Raw genomic sequence first — 21,449 nt, forward strand, 5'->3', positions numbered from 1 at the left:
GCTCACGTAACAAATGAAAATAAAAAGTAAATAAGTCAATTGAAAAGAGGGCTAGGCAATGGAGAACAAAGGCACAGCGGTGGTTTTGTTTTCAGGCTAATCTATATTTACCTATGTGGCACAGCATTACACTGTTAAGAAGCAAACTCACCCCTATAACCATATATTTAACTGAAAACTCTTCAGAATTCCACCTGGGACTATGAAGAAGCAGCACACCATTCCCTGGGACAGAGGCTGAGAAATAACAGTTACTTCCTGGCTAGAGTCACAACTAGCATTTAGTACTCTACAAGGCATGGGCTGCTGGCTGGCGCACTAGGAGCAAGAGCAAAGAAAGAACAGGTAACAGGTAGGAATGAGGGGCACTGAGGTTTCCAGACAAGTCAAGGCGTCACTTAGCCATTTTCAAATCTTGCGTGATTCCCTTTCTATTTTGTTTTTGGGCACAAAAGGGGGCTTAATACATGAGCTCTCCAGGCCAGGGAATACAAGGTTTGCATTTACAAATATCTCATGGTGATAATTTTTAAGGACTGATTGCCTTCTTTTTCCCATAAACATATTGGCCTCTTAAACAATTAAAAAGCTCAAGGACAAAAGTTATATAGAACTATACTTCTGCAAAAGTCAGACTTAATCTGTCCTGAGAACCTCAGGGAATCTGATAATGAAGAGACTTGTGATTCTGTGGGGAAGGGCCAAGACTGTCAGCAGGCTGAAGGACTGCAGCGGCGGGCAAAACATTCTTCAGTTTGTAGCAAAGAAACACCAGAATAGCTGGTCCTACCTCAGAACAACCTATAAAAAGAGAGCTGGAGGTTTGGGGAGTTTCTCTCTCTCTCTGTCTCTCTCTCTCTGTCTCTCTCTCTCTCTCTCTCTCTCTCTCTCTCTCTCTCTCTCTCTCACACACACACACACACACACACACGCACATGCACACGCACGTGTGTATATGGTATATATGCAAAAATGTGTTGACTATATGTGGTAAAATGGTATGAATACATTAGTAGCTACCATTTATGATCCAGCCAGGGGAGCAGAATTGTAAGACAACAACCAAGCACTACATGCATGAGAACCAGCTCCGACCTCAGGGTTCTTCTGGGGTCATTACTGTACACCTGCCATAAATACTAATAGCATCCCTGCTCTTGATTCCATGTGGATTAGGCTCTAATACTTCACCAATTAATAACAGAAATTCATCTATAATCATCTCAGAAACTACATAACAAGAAAACTGATGGGTTGCACTTTTTAGGGTTCTAGTATCTACATATGAACCAGAAATTTGACACGGGTGCCATAGGAATGCCTGTAAGATTAAATTAAATTTCAAAAGTATGGAAATAATCTAAAGACTGAGTACATTACTCAAATACATTAAAAATAACAAATTTCCTTAATTCAGCTTCTAATTTTAGTAAAGAATCAAACTTACACAATGTTGTGGCTACTCTCTTAGTGTACTTACTAAGGAAAACTGGAACGACCCTACAGTTGAATATTTTTTATGGTTTTGTTGGTGACAGACATGACATACATATCATATACCTTAAATGATAAAACACATTAAACTAATCAAATATATAATAAAGTCAATTTTCTAGGATGGCAATTTTTAATCACAAGACAATATCCAAATGTAGTTCAATATTGTTTCTATTTCATTTAAAATGATGAGCTGTTTCTCAAAACAGAAAATGGTGAGTGATTTGAAGAGCTTGGAAGACTTATCCAAACGATGAGGAGACTATGCTGAAGGGAGAGCAGATGTCTTCTAGATGACATCATCTTAGGAAAATTCCAACTGGAAACTAGTTACCTGGGCTTATTTCATACAAGCATGTTCAGAGACTAAAAGAAAATACCATTCTATGTATGTTACTATAGTAAATAGTATAACTAACTGTCTTTTGTTGTCTAGACAACAGGTACAATGTCACTCCCATAATAATGCAGTAAAATAACTTTTAAGAGAAATTGAGCAATAGGGAATTCTTTTACTATAATAAAACATCCACTCTAAATAATACTATTCTAGAAAATAGTTCATCTTAAAAGCAAGTATCATATTATATTATATCACATTATTAAAAGTATAAATTATTTTAGGTTGAAATATGAACACATGGCTGTTAAGATTGCATGTTATTTTCCTATATTTTGGCAAAAAATAGGTTTTCTTTTATTTTCCACATGAAATTAATTTCTTGTAGGGCTGTACCTTTGGGAAAGAGAAGCTGCATGAGTTTTCAGGGACGGTGTCATCAACCAGCACCATTCTGTAGTTTATTATCTGTCTTAACAAGGGGAGGGGAGAGGGAGGGATGGAGGGAGGGAGAGAGCGTCCCTTACCATTGGTGGTGCATCTACTTGTACTTGACGGATGCAAGGCTTTCTTTCTATGCTGATAAATGCTGCGGAAAGGAAGAAACCTTTGGTTATTTGGTTATTATGCTCATTACCTTGAAAACATCATAGAGTTCATAAGAAAGAAATGTTCCTTAGAAGGCAGGACTCGACCAAACTGTCACAAATTCTCTGGTCAGGAACAGTTGGTGAGGTCAGCTAAGCCACTTTCCCCCCTCAGGTGGCATCTAGCAACTGTTGATGATGTATTCATATGCTGCTCTCAGCACAAAAGTTCTACCATTATCTGCTCTCGGCTGCAATTCTTCTGGGAAAGTTCTATTTCTTACTTGAGGTCATTAGATTTATAATGTAACACCATAAAAGCTGTGAAAGAATCACTGCTTCCTTATTTCCCCAAAAGAATAAATAAATTCATTTGAATTTCTCTTTGATATGACTTCCTACTGTGATATATTCTGTTATTTATTCAATCACCATAGGCTGTCAGAAAGTTCTGCTTTCTCTCTCTTTACAATGGCAACAATAAGGGCTAATCTTGAGAAATACCCTTTTATCACATGTGGACTTATCTTTTTGTTCCCAGTGTCCTTTATTGCATTTCTTTGTCATAAGAATCCTGTAAAATACATAACACCCCGCATCTGATCTGTAAGACACTAGTTCAAAGTCAGGCACAAGCTAAAAAAATGAACACAGATGTGGGTCTCACTTACTTTTTAGTGTCTCTCCAGTAGCAAACATGTGAGTTTGTAACAATATATTGGAATGGTTTGATCAAATAATGCTAGGCTGTCACACAGATGCTGGAGGTGAGAACTACCAAGTCTACTATTAGCAATTCACAAAATTCCCAGGTTAAGCAAAATGTTAAGTTTCACTCTTTTGTAAGTACTTATCTGATTTTTCTTAAAGTAAAAAGGGTGAAGTGAGATCAAAACAAAACTATACCATCTTTAAAAATGAAGCAAAATACATTTAAGAATGCAGCTTTGCTTCATTTAAACTTTTTTTTTCTTCAAGAGCTGAGCACGGTGGTGCATGTCAGCACTGAGGATGCTGAGAGTGTCTGTCACAGTCCTCTAGAGACAGGAAAATAAGAAATTCGATGCACCATTCAGTAAATTCTAGTCAGAAAACAAAAGAAGCCTTCAAGCAATAAAAAAACAACCCCTCCCGCATTTTCAGGGCCTATTGTTTGCCAATAGCTTATGAAGTACTTTAGAGCCTTGGTACAACCAACTAATATTAACTGAGTGGCTATCTGGTATTCAGAGAAAAAGATGAAATAGTAAAATAAAACAGAACTGTTCTGGACTGAAAAAATAAAGTAGAGCAAACGAGGCAGGGTTTTTCCTTAAGTGTAAAGTCTTTAAGGTAACCCCAAGGAAAAGACATTTATTCACAGGCTGATCTTACCTTTGAGTCAAAAAAAAAAAAAGACAAAAATCGGAAAAATTTTAAACAATTTTGGTTCTTGTCAATTTGTGCAATTTCTGTTGTCCCTCACATCCTCTATCCTAGCTGCAATCAATGAGAAGAGTGTGGAATGGCTCATTTCCACACTCTTTCAAGTGAGAGTTGTCTTGTTTGGTTAGAAATAAAAAGTAATTTAAAAGGATAAGAACAAAACAAAACATTCCCTTTATTTACATCCTTAAAAGCTTGAACAATTGCAGTGGAAAAAAAGAAAAACCTTTCAGATTTCAGTTTTCAATTTCAAGAGTAGAATGTCAGAAACTACATTCTTGTGTGTGTGTATAGGCCAAACGTTGGCATTGGGTATATTCTTCCTTTGCTTGCTACAGAAAGTTTCTGGTACATCCTTAGTTTATTTAAACCCAGAGCTCAGACACAAAGGACCAATCTAGCTAGCCAGCTCGCTCTATGACCTCCACTGCTCGGGCTGTGAGAGGACAGGATGCCAACTGCATATGGCATTTACTGCTACTGGAGATTTGAACTACAGTCCTCGGGGCTCATGTGGTAATCACTCTAACCACTCAGCCATCTTCTCAGACTCCGAAGACAGCAATTTTAGAAATGGATTACAAAATTATAATCTTTGCTTTGTTTCAATAGCATGCAGAAATAACAGTTTGAAAACACAGTAGTGCATGTTTGTTGAGGCTCAAGTTAAGAACATATAAAAAGGAACCATTATAGAGATGTCTGAAACAGCTTCCTCTTCCACAGGTCTTAATTTAAAAGTCTACATCTGACTCTGGCTTTCCGTTTATTGGCACACAACACCTGAAGACACATACGTGGTTTATTGTGCTGGTTAACTTCGCATGTCAATTTGCCTAAGCACGGTATCCAGACACTGAGTCAAACACTAGTCCAGGTGTTTCTCTGAAGGCATTCTATTGGATCGTAGTCACAGTTAAACCAGAAGAACCTGAATAAGGTAAGATGCTCTCCACTGTGTAAATGGACCTCAGCTAACCATTGAAGGGGAAAAAAAATGACCTTTTCTGAGAGAAAAAATTCCACCAACAGATTTCCATCAGGCCACATGAAAGACACAGCAAGTAGAGAATAATGAATTATGCTTTGATTACTTGCTGTGGTGGTTTGAATGAATGGTCCCATAGACACAGAGGAGGGGTGGCATTATCAGGAGGTGTGGCCTTGGAGGAGGTGTGGTCTTGTTGGAAGAAGTGTGTCACTGGGGCTGAACTTTACAGTTTCAGAAGCTCAAGTCAGTCACTCTCTACCTGCAGTAGAACTCTCTGTTCCTTCTCCAGTACCATGTCTACCTCCACACTGCTGTTTCCTGCTATGATGACCATAGACTAAGCTTCTGAACTATAAGCCAGCCCTAGTTAAATGCTTTTCTTTAGAAGAGTTGACATGGTCATGGCACTTGCTGTAAGCAGAGACAGCTCTTATGTTTCCCGGCAGCCCAGATCTGAATGATCACACAGACTCTATATTAATTACAACACTGCGTATTTCTTTCTTTCTTTTTGGTTTTTTTCGAGACAGTTAGCTCTTACATCTTAAATTAATCCATTTCTATTAATCTGTGTATCACCACGAGGATATGGCCTACCATTAAGGTTCCAGTGGCATCTACATGTTGTCTCTTTGGCTCTGCCTACTCTCTCTACATATATCTGTTCCTTGCTGGTTTTATTCTGCCCTACCATAGGCCAAACAAGCTTCTTTATTAATCAATGGTAATGAAACATATTCACAGCATACATGAACTTGCCTTGAGAAATGAAATAAAAACCATTATGTTCCAATAAAAGTTGTAGAGGGCAGGGAGCTCCTGTTAAGTTTAATAACAGGTACTAAAACAGCAAGCGCTTCTGAAATGTACAAAGCAGCAGGAAGAAGCACGCTCGGGCTGAACATCCAGCTAAGACCTCATATGTGCCAGGCAGTCTCACAGTGCCAACCCCGAGTTCTGTTCCCAGCCACCTCATGGAGATGAACTGGTATTCATCTGTATTCATTTCTTCTGGCTTCTCTTTGTCCCCTTAGACCTCAATATTTCTCTAGGTATTCTTTCATGATCCATGTGCATTTTAGATCAGTTTATCTGATTCTGGGGAAAGAAACCTCTATTTTAACTAAAATCTTATTAAACTCACATATTATTTTGAGCAGAACTGACAATACAGTGTTACATCGGCACAAAGGACAGAATGTCTTAACATTTCTTCAAGATGATTGTTCATTTCAGAAATATTTTAACACTTTTATCATACTGTTTTGAACATTTCCCACATTATCAAGAATTTCATCTTTGACACTGTTCATATAAATGAGATATTCTCTTTCATCATGTCTTCTAATTTTCTTGAATATGTAAAAGGTATTAGTTTTAGATATTGTACTTTATAAATTGATTTGTGAATTTCTATTTTGTTATTATGTTAGTTAGTATTGCTTTGGAGCTGTCTACTCTGACATTATCAAAATAACCCAGTTTCATTTCTTTTAAAAAAATCAACCAAATGGAAGTAAAACAAAATAAGAAAAGCATAAAGGATATTTAAGGGTGAAGAAGCATCCTTAACTAAAATAATGCAGTACTGACTGTTTTTGGTTTGTGGTGTTGCACAACTAGATGGACGTTTTGAAAAAAATTGATCTTTGTCTTACAAACTATACCAGTATAATATATTCAAAATACATCAGATAATTAAAACTACAAATGAAGACATCCCAATCTTAGCAGAAAACAGGAAAACTGTGTTGCTAATTCAGGTATGGGGAAACCTCTTTTAAACAAGGTTTTTATATTTCAAAGTTAAATGGAAAAGTGGAGAGAATATTTGTAATCTTTTGTTGTTGTTGTTTGTTTGTTTGTTTATTTATTTATTTTTTGAGATAGGGTTTCTCTATGTAGTCCCGGCTGTCCTGGAACTGGCTCTGGAGGACTAGGCTGGTGCCCAATTTAAGAGACTCACCTTTCACTGCCTCCTGGTGCTGGAATTGAAGGTGTACCACTACTGCCTGGTTGTATCCTTTCTTTTTGATAAATGGCAAGTTTATGTTATGAAAACCCAAGCATACAAATATGAAAGGAATTTAAACTTGAGGCAGTATCATTATAAACCCATTTCTAGATATGTTTATTGAGTGATAGGGCCTAAGAGGGATGACTCACAAGCAATCACACATACACTGAGCCCTAGAATGCAGCTTCTGGATTCCATTATCTATTTATAGCATCAACACTGTTGAGGAAATGATAGGTCTGGGGGCAGGAAAAATACAAAGCGAACCTTTGACATCACAAGCAAGGAAACAGTCAAAGGTGGTTCACATTAAAGGACAAAAGAACAGGCACTACACTCTCTCCAACCCTGTTGAATACAATCCCCAGGTTTTAGCTGGAGAAGTAAGAAAAGTCAAAGACACAAGGGGATGCAAAACAGAAGAGAAAAACAGTGTAATTCTCCTTATTTGCATATGATCTGATTCAATATGTAAAATACCCTAAACTTTCTATAGTTGATAAACTCATCCAGCAACGTATCAGAAGACAAAATTAACATAAAAATTTAGTAGCCTTTGTAGATACAAATGACAAACACACTGAAAAAGAAATCAAGGAAACAACACCATTCGCAAAAGCCTCAAAACAAACAAAAACCCAACAACAAAAAACAAACAAAAACTTGGAATAAATTTAACCAAAGAAGTGAAAGATTTGCATAGTGAAAATTTTAAGGTACTGAAGAGAGAAACTGAGGAAGATACCAGAAGATGGAAAAAACGTCCATGCTCATGGACTGATAGAATTAATGTTGTGAAAATGGCCATTCTACCAAAAGCAACTACAGATTCAGTGCAATCTTCATCAAAATTCCAATGCAATTCTTCATATAAGTTAAAAATATTTCATATGGAACTTCAAAAGACTAATATCCTGACTCTGACAGAGGAGAAAGGAGGAAATATGCTTGAACTCATTGGCACAAGAAAGAATTTTCTGAACAGGTCCCTAATAGCTCAGGCATTACAACCAACAATAAACGACACCTCTTGAAATTAAAATTTCTACTTGGAAAAAGATACTATCATTCAAGTAGAAAGGCAGATTCAGAATGAAAAAAAAATCTTTAGCAGCAACACAAAGGGTTAGGATTTAGAACATATAAAGAACTGGGGAAAAAAAACATCAAGAACAAGAAAACAACCCAGCTAAAAATGGGCTACGTAACTAAACAGAGTTTTCAAAAACTGAAATACAAATGACTGAGGAACAGTTAAAAATGGGCAACATCCTTAGGTAATAAGGAGTTGCAAATTAAAATTTCTTTGATATTTCATTTTACACAAGTCAGAATGGCTAAGGTTAAAAAAAAGAAAAAAGAGGAAGAAAAAAGAGCACCACATGGTGGCATGGGTGATGGACGTGGAAAAAGGAGGGTACCTCTTTGCTCCGGTGGGAGTGTAAACTGATAAATTCATAATAAAGTCAGTGAGGGGTTTCTCAAAAATGTAAAAATAGATCTACTTATTTATTAGTCAGTTATACCACTCTTGGTACTCATCCATGTTCAGTGCTACTTTAGACACAATAGCTAGGAAATTGAAACAGCCTAAACATGTGACTTAGCTGCACAATGGAATACTCTTAGCTATTAAGAAAAATGAAAATTTCAAGTAAATGGATGGAGCTTGAAACAATCATTCTGAGGGAGGTGCCACACAAAGAAAAAACATCACGTTTTCTCTCATCTCTGGATGTTAACTTTTAATATTTGGATATGTGTGTGTGTCATTTCGAACATCCAGAGAGGCCAGAAAATTAAGGAGCCATGAGGGAGGGTCTTCCAATGTAAAGGGGATAGATAAAGGGTTAAAAGAGACTATCGGAATAGGAAGAGCTGTACTGGGGTTTGGGAGTGCAGCGAAGGGTAGAGGAGGGAGTATAAGAAGAGGCTTGTAACACCAAAGACTTTTAAAAAGTATACATGGACACCTACTACTACCCCCCCCCCCCACACACACAGAGAGAGAGAGAGAGAGAGAGAGAGAGAGAGAGAGAGAGAGAGAGAGAGAGAGAGAGAGAGAGAGAGAGAAAGAGAGAGAGAGAGAGAGAATGAGTTCCCTACAATAAGGCCCTGTGCCCCACTAGAGCTCGCAGTCTAGGAAATAAGGTGGTAGCCAGAAACCAGCTGCTTCTTTTGGAATTCTTGTCCAGCAAGGTCCTCCAGACCCATAAACATCACGGACTACTGACACCGCTCTTAGTTATCCCCCAGAACCTTACTGTAATTGCTGAAGATACCACATATCTGTGTCTCGGAATCTAGCCTAATCAAGCTGGTACTGACCTGGTGTTCCCTCCCTACTGACTAGTTTTCATAGTGCGGGAAGCTGCTAAGCCAGCTACCAGTGGAGAAAGTCATCATCAGTCACAGCCATCTGTGAAGCCTGGGAGCTACAACAATGACTGGCCTGGCAAGACATGCCCACTGGTACAAGAGTGGCCAAACACAATGGGGGTAACTGGCCACTCTGATTGGATCTGTTTCTCTTCACAAGAATAAATTCATGCCTGGCACCGTTATCAGGCTGAGAACCTGTGACTAGAGCTGAGAACCTACTAAGAATATGCAGCTAAATGGACACAGTATTACACCAACTTCTAATGGCTTACGATTAGACTCATAGACCAAAGCTCTCTCAGCCATCAACAGAGAAGATTATGGAGTTTAAGTGCTGCAGTTTCTGGCTGTGGTGATTTAAATAACAATGCCCCCCACTGGCTCTTTGGTTTGATACTTGGTTCCTAGTTGGTGGAATTGTTTGGGAAGAACTAGAGGTTACTTGTGGTTCCAAAAGTTCATGTCATTCCAGGTGTCTCTCGTCTCTGTCACTGCTTTCCAAATGTTTCACTATGTGAGCTCTCAACTACTGCTCCAGTACCATGCATGCCTGTTGTCATGGTCCCTGCCACAGAGATCATGGACTTTAACTGTGCTCTGCTCGCTCTATAAGGAACATCACACACACACACACACACACACACACACACACACACACACACACACACACACACACCCCAAGGTGCAAAGATCACTGTGGAAGAGAGGAAATGAAAAAGTATAGAAAATGAGCTGGTGGGTGACTACAAGGAACTTCTGTATACACGAGGGCAGCTTCACATATGAACTCAAGGAAAAAAAAGGAACCAATATATTTCACTGAAGAACACAAGCCAATAAAGTAGGAGGAAATTATCACTTTGAAAAAGCAGCATTTTGTATCTTCTCTCACTAGAACAATGAATTGAATATGGATGGTGAAACTACTGAGAAAATCTACTGGGAAGAGGGCACTGACATCACCTAACAAATGCACAATAATTGAAACAGGCAGAGATCTGGTGTCCACCTCCTTAATCAAAGACTACACTTAGCAACGCCAGTGGAATATCCCGACAACACATGACATTTGATAAGATGTGCAAAAGTGATTATCACTCATAGTATTGCCACAGGCTTTGCTTGAATGAAATTCAATGAAATAAATTTCAAACACTGACATTTTATAAGACAATTAGCCCAGCCTAGGCTAATTGAAATTGATATTAATATAACTAACACTAAAATAACATAACCACTAATGAAAATATGAATCTTGACTGGAAGCTGGAGATATAGAGATTACTTAAGGCATTTCTGACATAATTAGGGATACCTGAATGTGAGCATTTATTTGATAGTTTTACAAAGCCAGTAATACTTTTCATGTATGATAACAGTACTGTGGTTATATATTAAAATCCTTCTTTTCATTAGATGTATGAAGTTTCCAGAAAGAAATGCAGATACCATAAATTTATAGCAATATTTTAGTTTTTGTCTCAGCATTTGAATATCAACCACATGCCTATAATGACAAATACATTAATTATGCAAGCATGAATAAATAGTTGTTATAATATATATTTATATATTGACTGACTTGCTCAAAAGTAATATTTGGTGCTGGAGATATGGCTCAGTGTTTAAGATCCCTGACTGCTCTTCCAGATAACACAGGTTCAATTTCCAGAACCCACAAACTGTCTGTAACTCTAATTCCAGAAGATTCAATGACCCCTTCTGACCTCCATGGGCAATGCACACACATGGTGCACATTCATACAGGAAAAACTCATATATAAAATACTAAATAAAATGAAAAATTTCAAGTTATATTTATTGAAAAGTAGGAATTTTTACCAAACCAGAGGGATGAATTATTTATAACCCTCTCATTAGTTTTTGCTGCTTTATAATTAATAAAAATTATGTTTGTTGGCTCAGTGGTTGAGAACACTGGCTGCTCTTCCAGAGGACCTGATTCTTGGCACCCACACCATGGCTCACAAGCATCTGTAACTCCACCTCCAGGGAATCCAACATCCTCCTCTGGTCTCTGAAGGTATTAGGCACACATGTGGGCAGGTATGTACATCCAAGCAAACCATCCATATAGACAAAATAAAAACAAAATAAATTCTATTTTAGGGATAAATTACTCATATTACAATCAATATATCAATAACCTGATTTTGGAGACATGCTGTTTATATTCAAAAACTGACAGGAATTTATGAGACATGTGAACTCAGTTGCTTGTCCTCTCACAGCTCTCAGAAGAGTTCTCAGCCTATGCCACTCTTAAAAGATCTGTTCCATTCTTTCTCAGATACTAATAAAATATTAAATTCACACCAGAGGTGTAGCATACACTTATAATCCCAGCACTCAGAAGTTTGAGGCAAGGAATTTCTGGACCCAAGAATAGCCGATGTTATACAGCATCTCTCTCTCTCTCTCTCTCTCTCTCTCTCTCTCTCTCTCTCTCTCTCTCTCTCTCTCTCTCTCTCTCTCTCACACACACACACACACACACTCACACACACTCACACACACACACACACACACACACACACACACACACACACTACACTCTTGCCTTGGTTCTTGCTTGGAGAGATACTATTTTCTAGATAACACTTACTGTCTTTCTTTTGTCAAACTCTATTCAGATATCAGCTTTTTAAATGGAATGTTTTTTGACTAATTTATTTAAATAATAACTATAAGGCCAGTGAGAACTTACTGGGTAAAGGCATTTAATGCACAAACCTAGACTTGAGTTTAATCCCTGGAGCCCATACAGAGGTGGAAGGAGAGACCTGACTCTACAAAGCTTTCGACTGACTTCCTCCACCCCCACAAACCCATACAATGATAAAGTTAAAAATAAATGAATTAATAAAGCGATTGTCCTTATACTGCATGTGATTCTATCCCTCCTATGGTTTGGATCTTAAATTTTCTCTACACACCATGTATTGGAAGCCTGATCACTGGAAAAACTAAGATTGTTAGTGCTGTGCCCTGGAAGATCTTCCTGCTCTCTGTCTATCATCAAGTGAGCAGCTGTGCTAGGTCATCCACTCCCTGCCATGTTATTGTGCTTGTCATGGGCTCAGAAGCCAATGGGGACAATGTGTCACAGCCTCTGAAAACTGAGTCCAACTCCATCTCTACTCCTTATTTGACTATCTCAAAAATTTCATCATTTTAATGAAGAGCATATACGTTTTCTCTACATTACATGTAATTTCTTCTATGTTTATTTATTTATTCATTGTATTTTTCACTAGAAGGCTAAGATCTATCCAACATTTATCTACATAGGATTAGCTAGAATATCAATGAAAGATTTGTAAATTTAGACTTTCAATGGATCTTGTGCCTCAGGCAGAAACACTGGGTCCTTACTTAACATATGATTTTGCATTTCAGATCTGAATATATAGAAATAAAATATCTTTATAATTAAAACAAAATAACTAAAACTAAGAGCAAAGGTTAAGCAAGCAAACAGTGAAGAAATGGTTTATTAGATTGATAAGATGGTGACAATTTTGGAAGATGGGAATCTAATTACATTATTTACAAATAATGGCAATAATAAAATTTAATTTCTAAAGAAAAATTATTAACTTTTAAGCATAACCATGATTTAGAAATTTCCTATGCCTTTAATTAAAGAGAAGTCAGATTTTAAAAAAATCCTATCAATTTTCCCTCTAAAAGATGACTGATTCCTGGCTGGGAATCAGATCAATGTCTCATCAGCCATCATCAGAGAAGGTTTCTCTAGCAGTAGATGAGAACTAACACAGAGAGCCACAGCTGGACAGTGTGCAGAGAGACCTTGGAATCTCAATTCTAAATGGGCTGCTCCATCAAACCCTCCCCATGCAGGGATCAGGAAAGTATGCAGAAGAGGAGAAAGAAGGACTGTGAGAGCCAGTGGGGATGGAGGACACCAAGGAAACAGGGCCTTCCTGATACAACAGGACTGAGCACATATGAACTCAGAGACCATGGCGGATCCAAGCCAGATAGACTCTACTGAGAGGGGAAGTGGACACAGGCCTCCATTCCTAACGCAGAATCTATCTCCAACTGATTATTGCTTGCTAAGAAAAACTAATTTTCTCCAATGGAGTCTCACCGGTTATACAAACCACACTTAAGTGCAGGCCCCCTACCCAACAGTAGATGGCCAACACAAAATTAGCTTAATAATATTTTTGGAGATGTTTTATTTGTGAATGTTTTTTATTTATTTGTCCTTTGTGGTTCTGATGTAACATTTTTTATGGGTCTTGTGTGTGTGCTTATGTATGTATGTCTTGTATTTTTTCTCTGTCGGTTTGTTGCTTTGTTTTATTCTTTTTTCTTTTTAATTGATTTTTTTATATAAAGAAAGAGAGAAAGAAGACATGGAGTTGGATGGGGGATGAAAAGGGTCTGGAAACTGTGATCAAAATATACATTTGAAAAAATTATTTTCAATAAAAAGTTCATTTATAATTCTTATAACTGCCTTTGTCATTAGCTTTTTAAATTGTTGTACTTTCAACTCTTTAAATACTTACTTCAAAATACAGATTAAAAGACTAAGATAATATCTTTATAATGTCACTACCAAAGGCAGTGGCGCACGCCTTTAATCCCAGCACTTAGGAGACAGAGACAGGCAGATCTCTGTGACTTTGAGGCCAGCTTGGTCTACAAGAGCTAGTTCCAGGAAAGGGTTCCAAAGCTACAGAGAAAAATCCTGTCTCAAAAAAACCCAAAAAACCAAAACCAAAAACAAAAAACCAACCCCCCAAAAAGAAGCTCAAAGATTAAATGGTAAAAATGAGAAGCCCAATCCCTTCCTATTTTTCTCAAATTTAACAGCCATAACTATGCGGAGCTCAGTCTCAGTCAAAGAAAGGGCAAATACACAGAACAAGTACACACACACGTCCAAGTGCACTGACGTCTCCCGTCTATGACAACACGAATGCAGTACTCACTCTCAGGGCGCTGCAGCACTGTCGGCAGCTCTAGTTCTAAAAGTAGGGCAGCCATTGAAAGCCCACAGGACTTGGGAAACACTAGCTCTGCCAAAGGTCAGTGACAAAATTCAGAGTCTCAGGTCTGAACTACCATTTAGCAAATCCCTTGAGCACACAGTACTGCTCTATATTGCATACACAGCACAGATTCCTAAATGTGACCATGGAACTAAGAACATTTTATAAAGTTATACATTTAATCATTTATTCTCTCCTGTGTCCCCACAGTGTGGTATGTCTATTCCTGTTAAACTCATGGCCGTCAAGTGCTATGACTTCTTTGCTGGCTGGGCTCCCAGACTGGGAGAGCGTGAGGACACACTTTCACGTTCTCCCTACCATGTGCTGGGCTGAGGCCCTGCACAGAGCAGGCCCTCATGAATTGCATGGACTACTTTTTAAGTATAAGTATTTATTTTTAAAGCCAAGGAACTTTTATTAGAAGATTTCTGCCAAAAATAAAGTGTTTCTAATTCTACTTTAAAAAGGGTTAAGAATCGTGCAAAAGTAATTTTTAAATTCACTAGTTATAAAAATATGCTGTGCACATTTTCTGAGAGAAAATTACATTGCAAAGACACAGTCTTCTTAGACGTCTGTACGGCAAACCCTCCCACTATTCTAAAGCACTGACCAGTCACTCTGTGCCGTCATTTCTCAGTTTCCCTATTGCTCAGCACCCTGGCTCGCAGCCTGGCAGGCAAGGTGCTGACTAAGAACAACACAAAGAGCCATTCTTTACATTTCATTCATTTTTTTCTCATTCAGGGAAACAGCTTCCTGAAAATGTATACTTAAAATTCTGGAAAATACAAATCAACATTGCCTTGATTTTGAGGTCTCTAGCCTTACCAGAAGGTCAGGCTCCTGGACCTGATTTCCACTGTTAGTTGATTACTTTCAGTACGTGATGGATATTCATTTCCAGAACACGTTACCAGTAAGTTTTATGATATCATAGATACTCACTACTCAACCCAAACTGAGTAAACCACAAATGCAAAAGCATACACCTAAGTTCTTTAAGGGAAGCCTTGGGACTCTCAGTTCAGACCTTAGGTGGATGGCAGCCTGAGGAAGAGTAACTGAGTACTTAACGTAGACAGCTCTTTTCTTACCAGAGCTTGTAGCACAGACATCTTAAGATGCTTTAAAAACCCAAGTTTATTTTGTTAGAGCTCTAATTAAGAATTACCTTGAGTCAGAGCAACTTACAAATGAAATAAGAATTATTTTTAAGTCATAGATTATATTTTATTTTATCCCTTGTTAAGGAAGGAAGCATGAGGAACATGCTTACTTGATTATAGAAATGCCCATTCTAAGTAAATTAGTAAATAAAAATAATATTAAATATTATTTAAAAACTGTAGACTCCTAGAATGTTTGTGAGGCACAGGACTGCACTGGAACAAAAAGAACTGAACTGTGGAGGAGGAGTCTGTTGAGAAATGTCAGGAACCAGGAATCATCCAGCATCAAAAAGTAAAGGGGAGGGACTTACAAGATAAGAGAAAAACCAAGAGTGTGGTGACCGGAAACCATGCACTAAGAAGTAACCAAATGTATCAGAAGCTGATGATGGGTCAAGTAAGATAAGGGAGCAGAACTGCCCACCCGGATTGGCGGCACCAGGGCCACTGCAGAACTTGAAAAGAACAGATAGAAAGTTCAAACTCTGAACAATGGAAATGACTAGAAACCTTTCCTAGAAACTTTCCATGATGTGGGTGCTGCAGTTGGTATGAACGCCATCCTGGCTATCATAAAACCTATGAACATGGAGCCAGCATATCTGGCGGAAGTTGAACTCAAGGAAACCTGAGAATAGCAAAGACTCAAAGGTAAAATGTTTTTAAGGCAAATAGGCTGCCAGCCCTAAATAATGGGGGTGGGGGGAAGGATAGGGGAATGGGGAGGAGTTGTCCAGCATTAACCACAGACGGAGAAGAAGAATCAGTCTCCAGAAGAACACTGGGAGGAGTGAAAACTTCTAGAGTAAAGACCCTGTCCCAAGGGTTCTCATTTTTGCAATTTTCTGACATTCTTTTCCTATTTATCTGAACTATACATTGTGCATTATTTGTCCTAGCCACAAATATAAAAACAAACCAGGGAGATTCCAGTTCTTCACACAGCTGAAGAGATAAGCCATATTTCTAACTGCTCTCCATCTGAAGATATGAGCAACAAATAAAGAAAAGCCACTTGCATGAAGTAAAACACTGAACACACATGCCAGTACAGATGACAACGGAGACCAGAACTTTGAAAGACTCAGGCAGATGTAATGACACCCATAACACGTGACTACTGGCCAAGGCATCCCAGACAGACGAGGGGGCAGCCTATCAACTGAGAGAGTTAAAACAAGGAAACTAGAGAACTCTGGGGGAGACCAATGACAGAAAGGAGGGAGGTGTCAAAGGTGAGTCCTGCCTTCACCAGGAAGAATGGCACTGTGGTCTCAGCCATGAGACCACTTCGGAAATCGCAGACACTTCTCTGAGGACTGTACACTCAAGGCAACATGACATTCTGCTGCATCCATAGAAACCAATTAGCATATATATCTTGCTACACATTTGTAAGAATAAACATTTTCTGTCAGATTATATTTTATATTTATTTCAGTCACACACTGTTCAACTTTTCCTAATCTTTACAATTTTACATTTGAACTTTCTATAAAAAAATGTTACAGACAGATAACTTCACAAATCTCTAGAATGAAAATGGAGAAAATTAAATATTTAACACACCAACTGGAAAGCTTTAGAAAAAGTGAATATCAAGAGTATCATTAAGATATGAACTCACACTTTGGTTGTTAGGGTTACATAGTTTTTATATTCAGTAGTAAATTAGACCTTATTTAAAGTTTTCCTACAGCTTAAAATTTCCATTTGCATGCTTTTATTTTCCATTGGCAATTAGTATACCAACTGTGCAAATACTGCAATATGAAGGCTCCTGAACAGAAAATCCAAACAAACAAACAAACAAACAACATAGCAGCACACAATGAAGTGACTAAGAAGTAAGAGCTGAGTAAGTTTCTTATTTTGAACAGATGGGGGCAAGGCTGAAAGTTGTAAGGCTTAAACCATATGGACTCTATAAAAATTGAATAAAAATGATTTTCTCAGAACATAAATGTCTAGGAAACAGCGGGCAGATACAAGCTTATTTGAATCTTCTGACTTAAATGAGAAAAGTTTGAATTCATATTCTCCCTCCTAAATTAGGAGGAATTTAATGCTCCATGGGATAGTCATGATAAATGCATGTCCCTGGGCATGGCAATCATCTATGAATGTTGACAATAATGTTTTTAAAAATAAGAAATTACTTGCAGCATATATTTTAAACTATAAACAGTGTTAGAAACAATCCAATTATAATATCATCAATCAATCACTATTATAAATGGAGGCTATATTAATAATAGTAGATTAATACCAATCACTGGATACTTAAGAGCAATGCTCTTCTGGGGAGTGAAATAGTAACCCACATCTTTAATGCAGATATCAAACACAAGGTTCACAGATTCCAAATACAAAGACAAACTCTAATAAATGAAGTCTCTGTTTTGAAGAAGGGAATATAAATAATGATGCGTCAGAGGACAAGTCCAAGCAATTAATATCTGCCCAGTGATTAGAAAAATTCAAATATGAAATGTGTCCCATCCTCAGACGTTGGGGTTGACTGGCTATTAGAGGGGTAAAGAATGGCATGAACATTAGCTTTGGAAGGAAGTCTGGACCTCTGGTAGATTCGAGGGATGGCTTCAGAATTTATATCATTACATATTCATCCTGGCTTTACTTTTATAACTTTAAAAATTATGCTAGTTACAGAATAAGCTACTATTGTTGAATGCTAGAAAATTAAAGTAGTATCCTCTACATTGGGTTGCTCAGTCATTTTACAAGTGATTTCACACTGCATGTTTCCATATTAGATCTCGAAATTCTTCATGAAAAAGCAGGAAAATGAGGCATGACAGTGTCCACTTCATACATGGAAATTGTGACAGAGTCTCTCCACTCTTCAGCTTTAAAGCTCCTCTCTCTTTAATATGTACTAACTCTTAAAACACTCAGTCCAGCAATCACTGACTATTTCAATGCTCTCTTGCTTTGACCTGGGCCCTAAGTCCGACTTAGGTGTTTACTGAACTACACTCATTTGCTTTCTTGTCTGTTTCTGACAACAACCGTAATGACAAAACCTGCTGATTCTTTGAAGGCAAGGTCTTAAAAAAATTGATTTTAAGGTGTGGGGAATCAAACTCAGAACCTGAAGCACACTGGCACGCACTGTCAACTATGGCTCCTCCCAGCTCTTTAAGTTCTTATTCTCACCAGTCAGCACCAGCATACTGTTTGGCAGTGTGACCGCTCCTTAGAAGAAGGTAAAATAGGTGACTTGCTGAGCAACAACGTCTTAAATAAGATTTCCTCTGTTACTTTAGCTGGAATGCAAATTACAAGATTTCAAAATGAGGACGGGGAAACCTTGGATAACCTCATGTTTTTTAATCTCTAACTATTTTGTGTATTTCAAAGTAAAAAATATTTTTATGACCCTGGCAATACTCTGAAGTAGGAAATGTAGGTGCATCTAGCTGGAGAGGGATGAATATGCTGAATTCTAAAAAGTGATTTTTTTTTTAAAAAAAATAAAGCCTTTCTTTCAAAAACTACACATTAAAAAGCACTCTGCTTCTTTTTAATAACATAAAGTACAGTTCAAGATACCTGCTTACAGGAAAATCAGTTAATTCTGTAGATTATCTTTAATCTATGAGAATTAATTAATTCTTTCCATTTATCTCACCACTGAATTGAAATTCTGGAATTTTGAGAAGTTTGAAATCATTTTCAATCGACACTCGTTTCAATGGGCAGTTTGAAGTCCATTAGGTAACACTGGCGGAGCTCTGCCAGCTCTGATGGGCTGAGAACACTCTTTGAAGCTTAATTTACTTTCTTTAAAATGGAAACCCCCTCAACATCAGCTGTGTTTACTGAGTCATTCTAGCTCCTATTTTTTGCCAAAATGTATTTTTCCTTTGAAATGCAAGAATCATCATGTTTCCAGGTTAGATGTAATCCAAACCCAAGTTTATAATTAAAAAGATATGAAGATTAAATGAATAAAGTTACTTTATCTTGCTTATCTATTTAATCTGAATTACATTTAATTTAGAGAAATGATATGAAAAATACACTGAATACATAAAATAGTCTCTTTGAACAATAACTTGTAGAGATGATACAAACACTGCACTGCCAGCAACTAAATTTTTTCATATTTTCTCCCCATCTATTCTTAGCAGTGATTGAATATATTATTAACTAATTATTATTATTAACAGTGATTGGGCATATTATTAACTAATCCACACTTAGGATCTTGCTCTGTGGTCCAGGTTTGTCTTGAAGTTGTAGGCTCGGGTCTTCTTCCTGCCTCAAACTTCTGAGTGAGTGGGACACCATGTATGTCCTCTCATGCCCAGTGTCATATTTTAAAATCTAGCTCAACAGTAAAGACTTACCAAGGTGGTTGAATGGGACCTAGATTTAGGAAAAATAACACAGAATAAAATGTCTCTCCAGAGAGCCTCTTTATTTCACTAGAGATCAAATGCCACATCACACTAGAACCCAGGCTTAAAAAAAAAACTCTAATAAATGGAAAGCACAATTCTATTTAAAGGTCAAAGGAAATGTGAATTTATTAATAATTGAGAATTAAGATATCACCTCAGTCTCAAAAACCACACTTTCCCAAAAAGTACTATTTAAGTTCCTATTTTTCTGGAAAACCTGGCAAAGTGACTATCTGCTACGGGCAGAGAAGCAGCTAGAAGCACAGCCTCCCTGAGGCCCTTGAACAAGGAGACTCCTTGCCCTCCCGAACTCGTGCCCTCCTTAGGGACTGGCAGCCCGAATGGTGAGAATGAAGCACTGAGTTAGATGGAGCTGCTACCAGCTGCATGACTCATTGCAAGTCAGTCCCCCCACTTCTCAGATTCACTGTAAGTTCACCGAATGATAGGTTCCAGCTCTTGGAAGATTTAAATGATTTTACTCAGTATGATTCATGTTTAACTTCTATAGAATTGTGTTGTGGAGTAAATGAAGATACACATAACATTTTAAATGGTTCTGTAAAGACAAGGTGCTATTAGTTGGTATTTCTTTATTATATTAAAAATGTATGGAAGCAATTTTTATTTTCCAATTTAGTGGCATACAGGCTTTAGAAGTATGTCCTTATGATTCTCTGGATTTCATCAGTGTCTGTTGTTATGTTCCCATTTCATCTCTAATTCTATTAGTCTGGACCATCTCCCTTTGTCTTTTAGTTAAATTGGCTAAGGGTTTCTCAATCTTAATGATTTTCTCAAAAAACTAATAATTTTATCAATTATTTATATTGTTTTTGATATTGTTGTGTCTATTTTATTGATTTCATCCCTGAGTTTGAGTATTTCTTATAATCTTTTGGGCATTATTTCTTCTTTTTGTTCTAGAACATTCAGGTGTGCTGTTAGCTTACAATTCTGAGAGCTCTCAAATTTCTGAAAACACTTTTGAGATATAGTATAACTTGCTCACTATATCATAAAGCATTTACATGAGCTGTAACCTGTAATTTCACCTAAAATGTAAGAATTAGAATTCCATTTAAAAAATTCCTTAATAAAGATATAGTTCAAATTTTAAGAAAGTTGACTTATTTATTATTTCATTATTAGGGGTTTGGAGAAATATCTCAATGAACAATACTTAAAGTAGGTATTTCATGGTAGCCCCTTCCCACTTTAGCTTGTCTCTCACATAAGTTTTTAAAACATAGTTTATCTCATAGCATGAGATATACTTTTCATAGTCATGCCTTGGGTAACTTATTCTCTATGGAAAATTGAAAGTGAATTCCTGGTTTAGTATAGTTTAACCACAATCTGTCTTTGCCACAGGCAACTGTGCAGGGGGCGGAGCTCTACACCGTGAAGACGTGACGTCAGCAGTAGGGCTAGAGGTCAGGCAGCAGAGGTGGGCCTGGATGTGCAGTCCCAGAGCCTCATAACTGCTCTGGGCTACTGCTTTCCAGCGACACCGTTTTTAAACCTGCGCTTTCAGAATTAACCACATGAGCT

At 37.5% G+C, this 21,449-nt stretch overlaps 1 protein-coding gene across 4 annotated transcripts in view; it reads right to left on the reverse strand.

Moving 5' to 3' along the window:
- Ahi1 (Abelson helper integration site 1) overlaps positions 1-21,449 on the reverse strand; it is a 148,454-nt gene that overhangs the window by 48,313 nt on the left and 78,692 nt on the right. For all 4 annotated transcript variants that reach the window (XR_012907697.1, XM_075947891.1, XM_075947902.1 and 1 more), the window contains one exon: positions 2,365-2,426. Coding sequence is in view for 3 of the 4 variants with exons in the window: in XM_075947891.1 (XP_075804006.1) it covers positions 2,365-2,426 (62 nt within the window). In the remaining variant the exon portion in view is untranslated. The remainder of the gene's footprint in view (positions 1-2,364; positions 2,427-21,449) is intronic.

This window comes from Microtus pennsylvanicus, chromosome 1, assembly GCF_037038515.1.
Source record: "Microtus pennsylvanicus isolate mMicPen1 chromosome 1, mMicPen1.hap1, whole genome shotgun sequence".
Taxonomy (NCBI): domain Eukaryota; kingdom Metazoa; phylum Chordata; class Mammalia; order Rodentia; family Cricetidae; genus Microtus; species Microtus pennsylvanicus.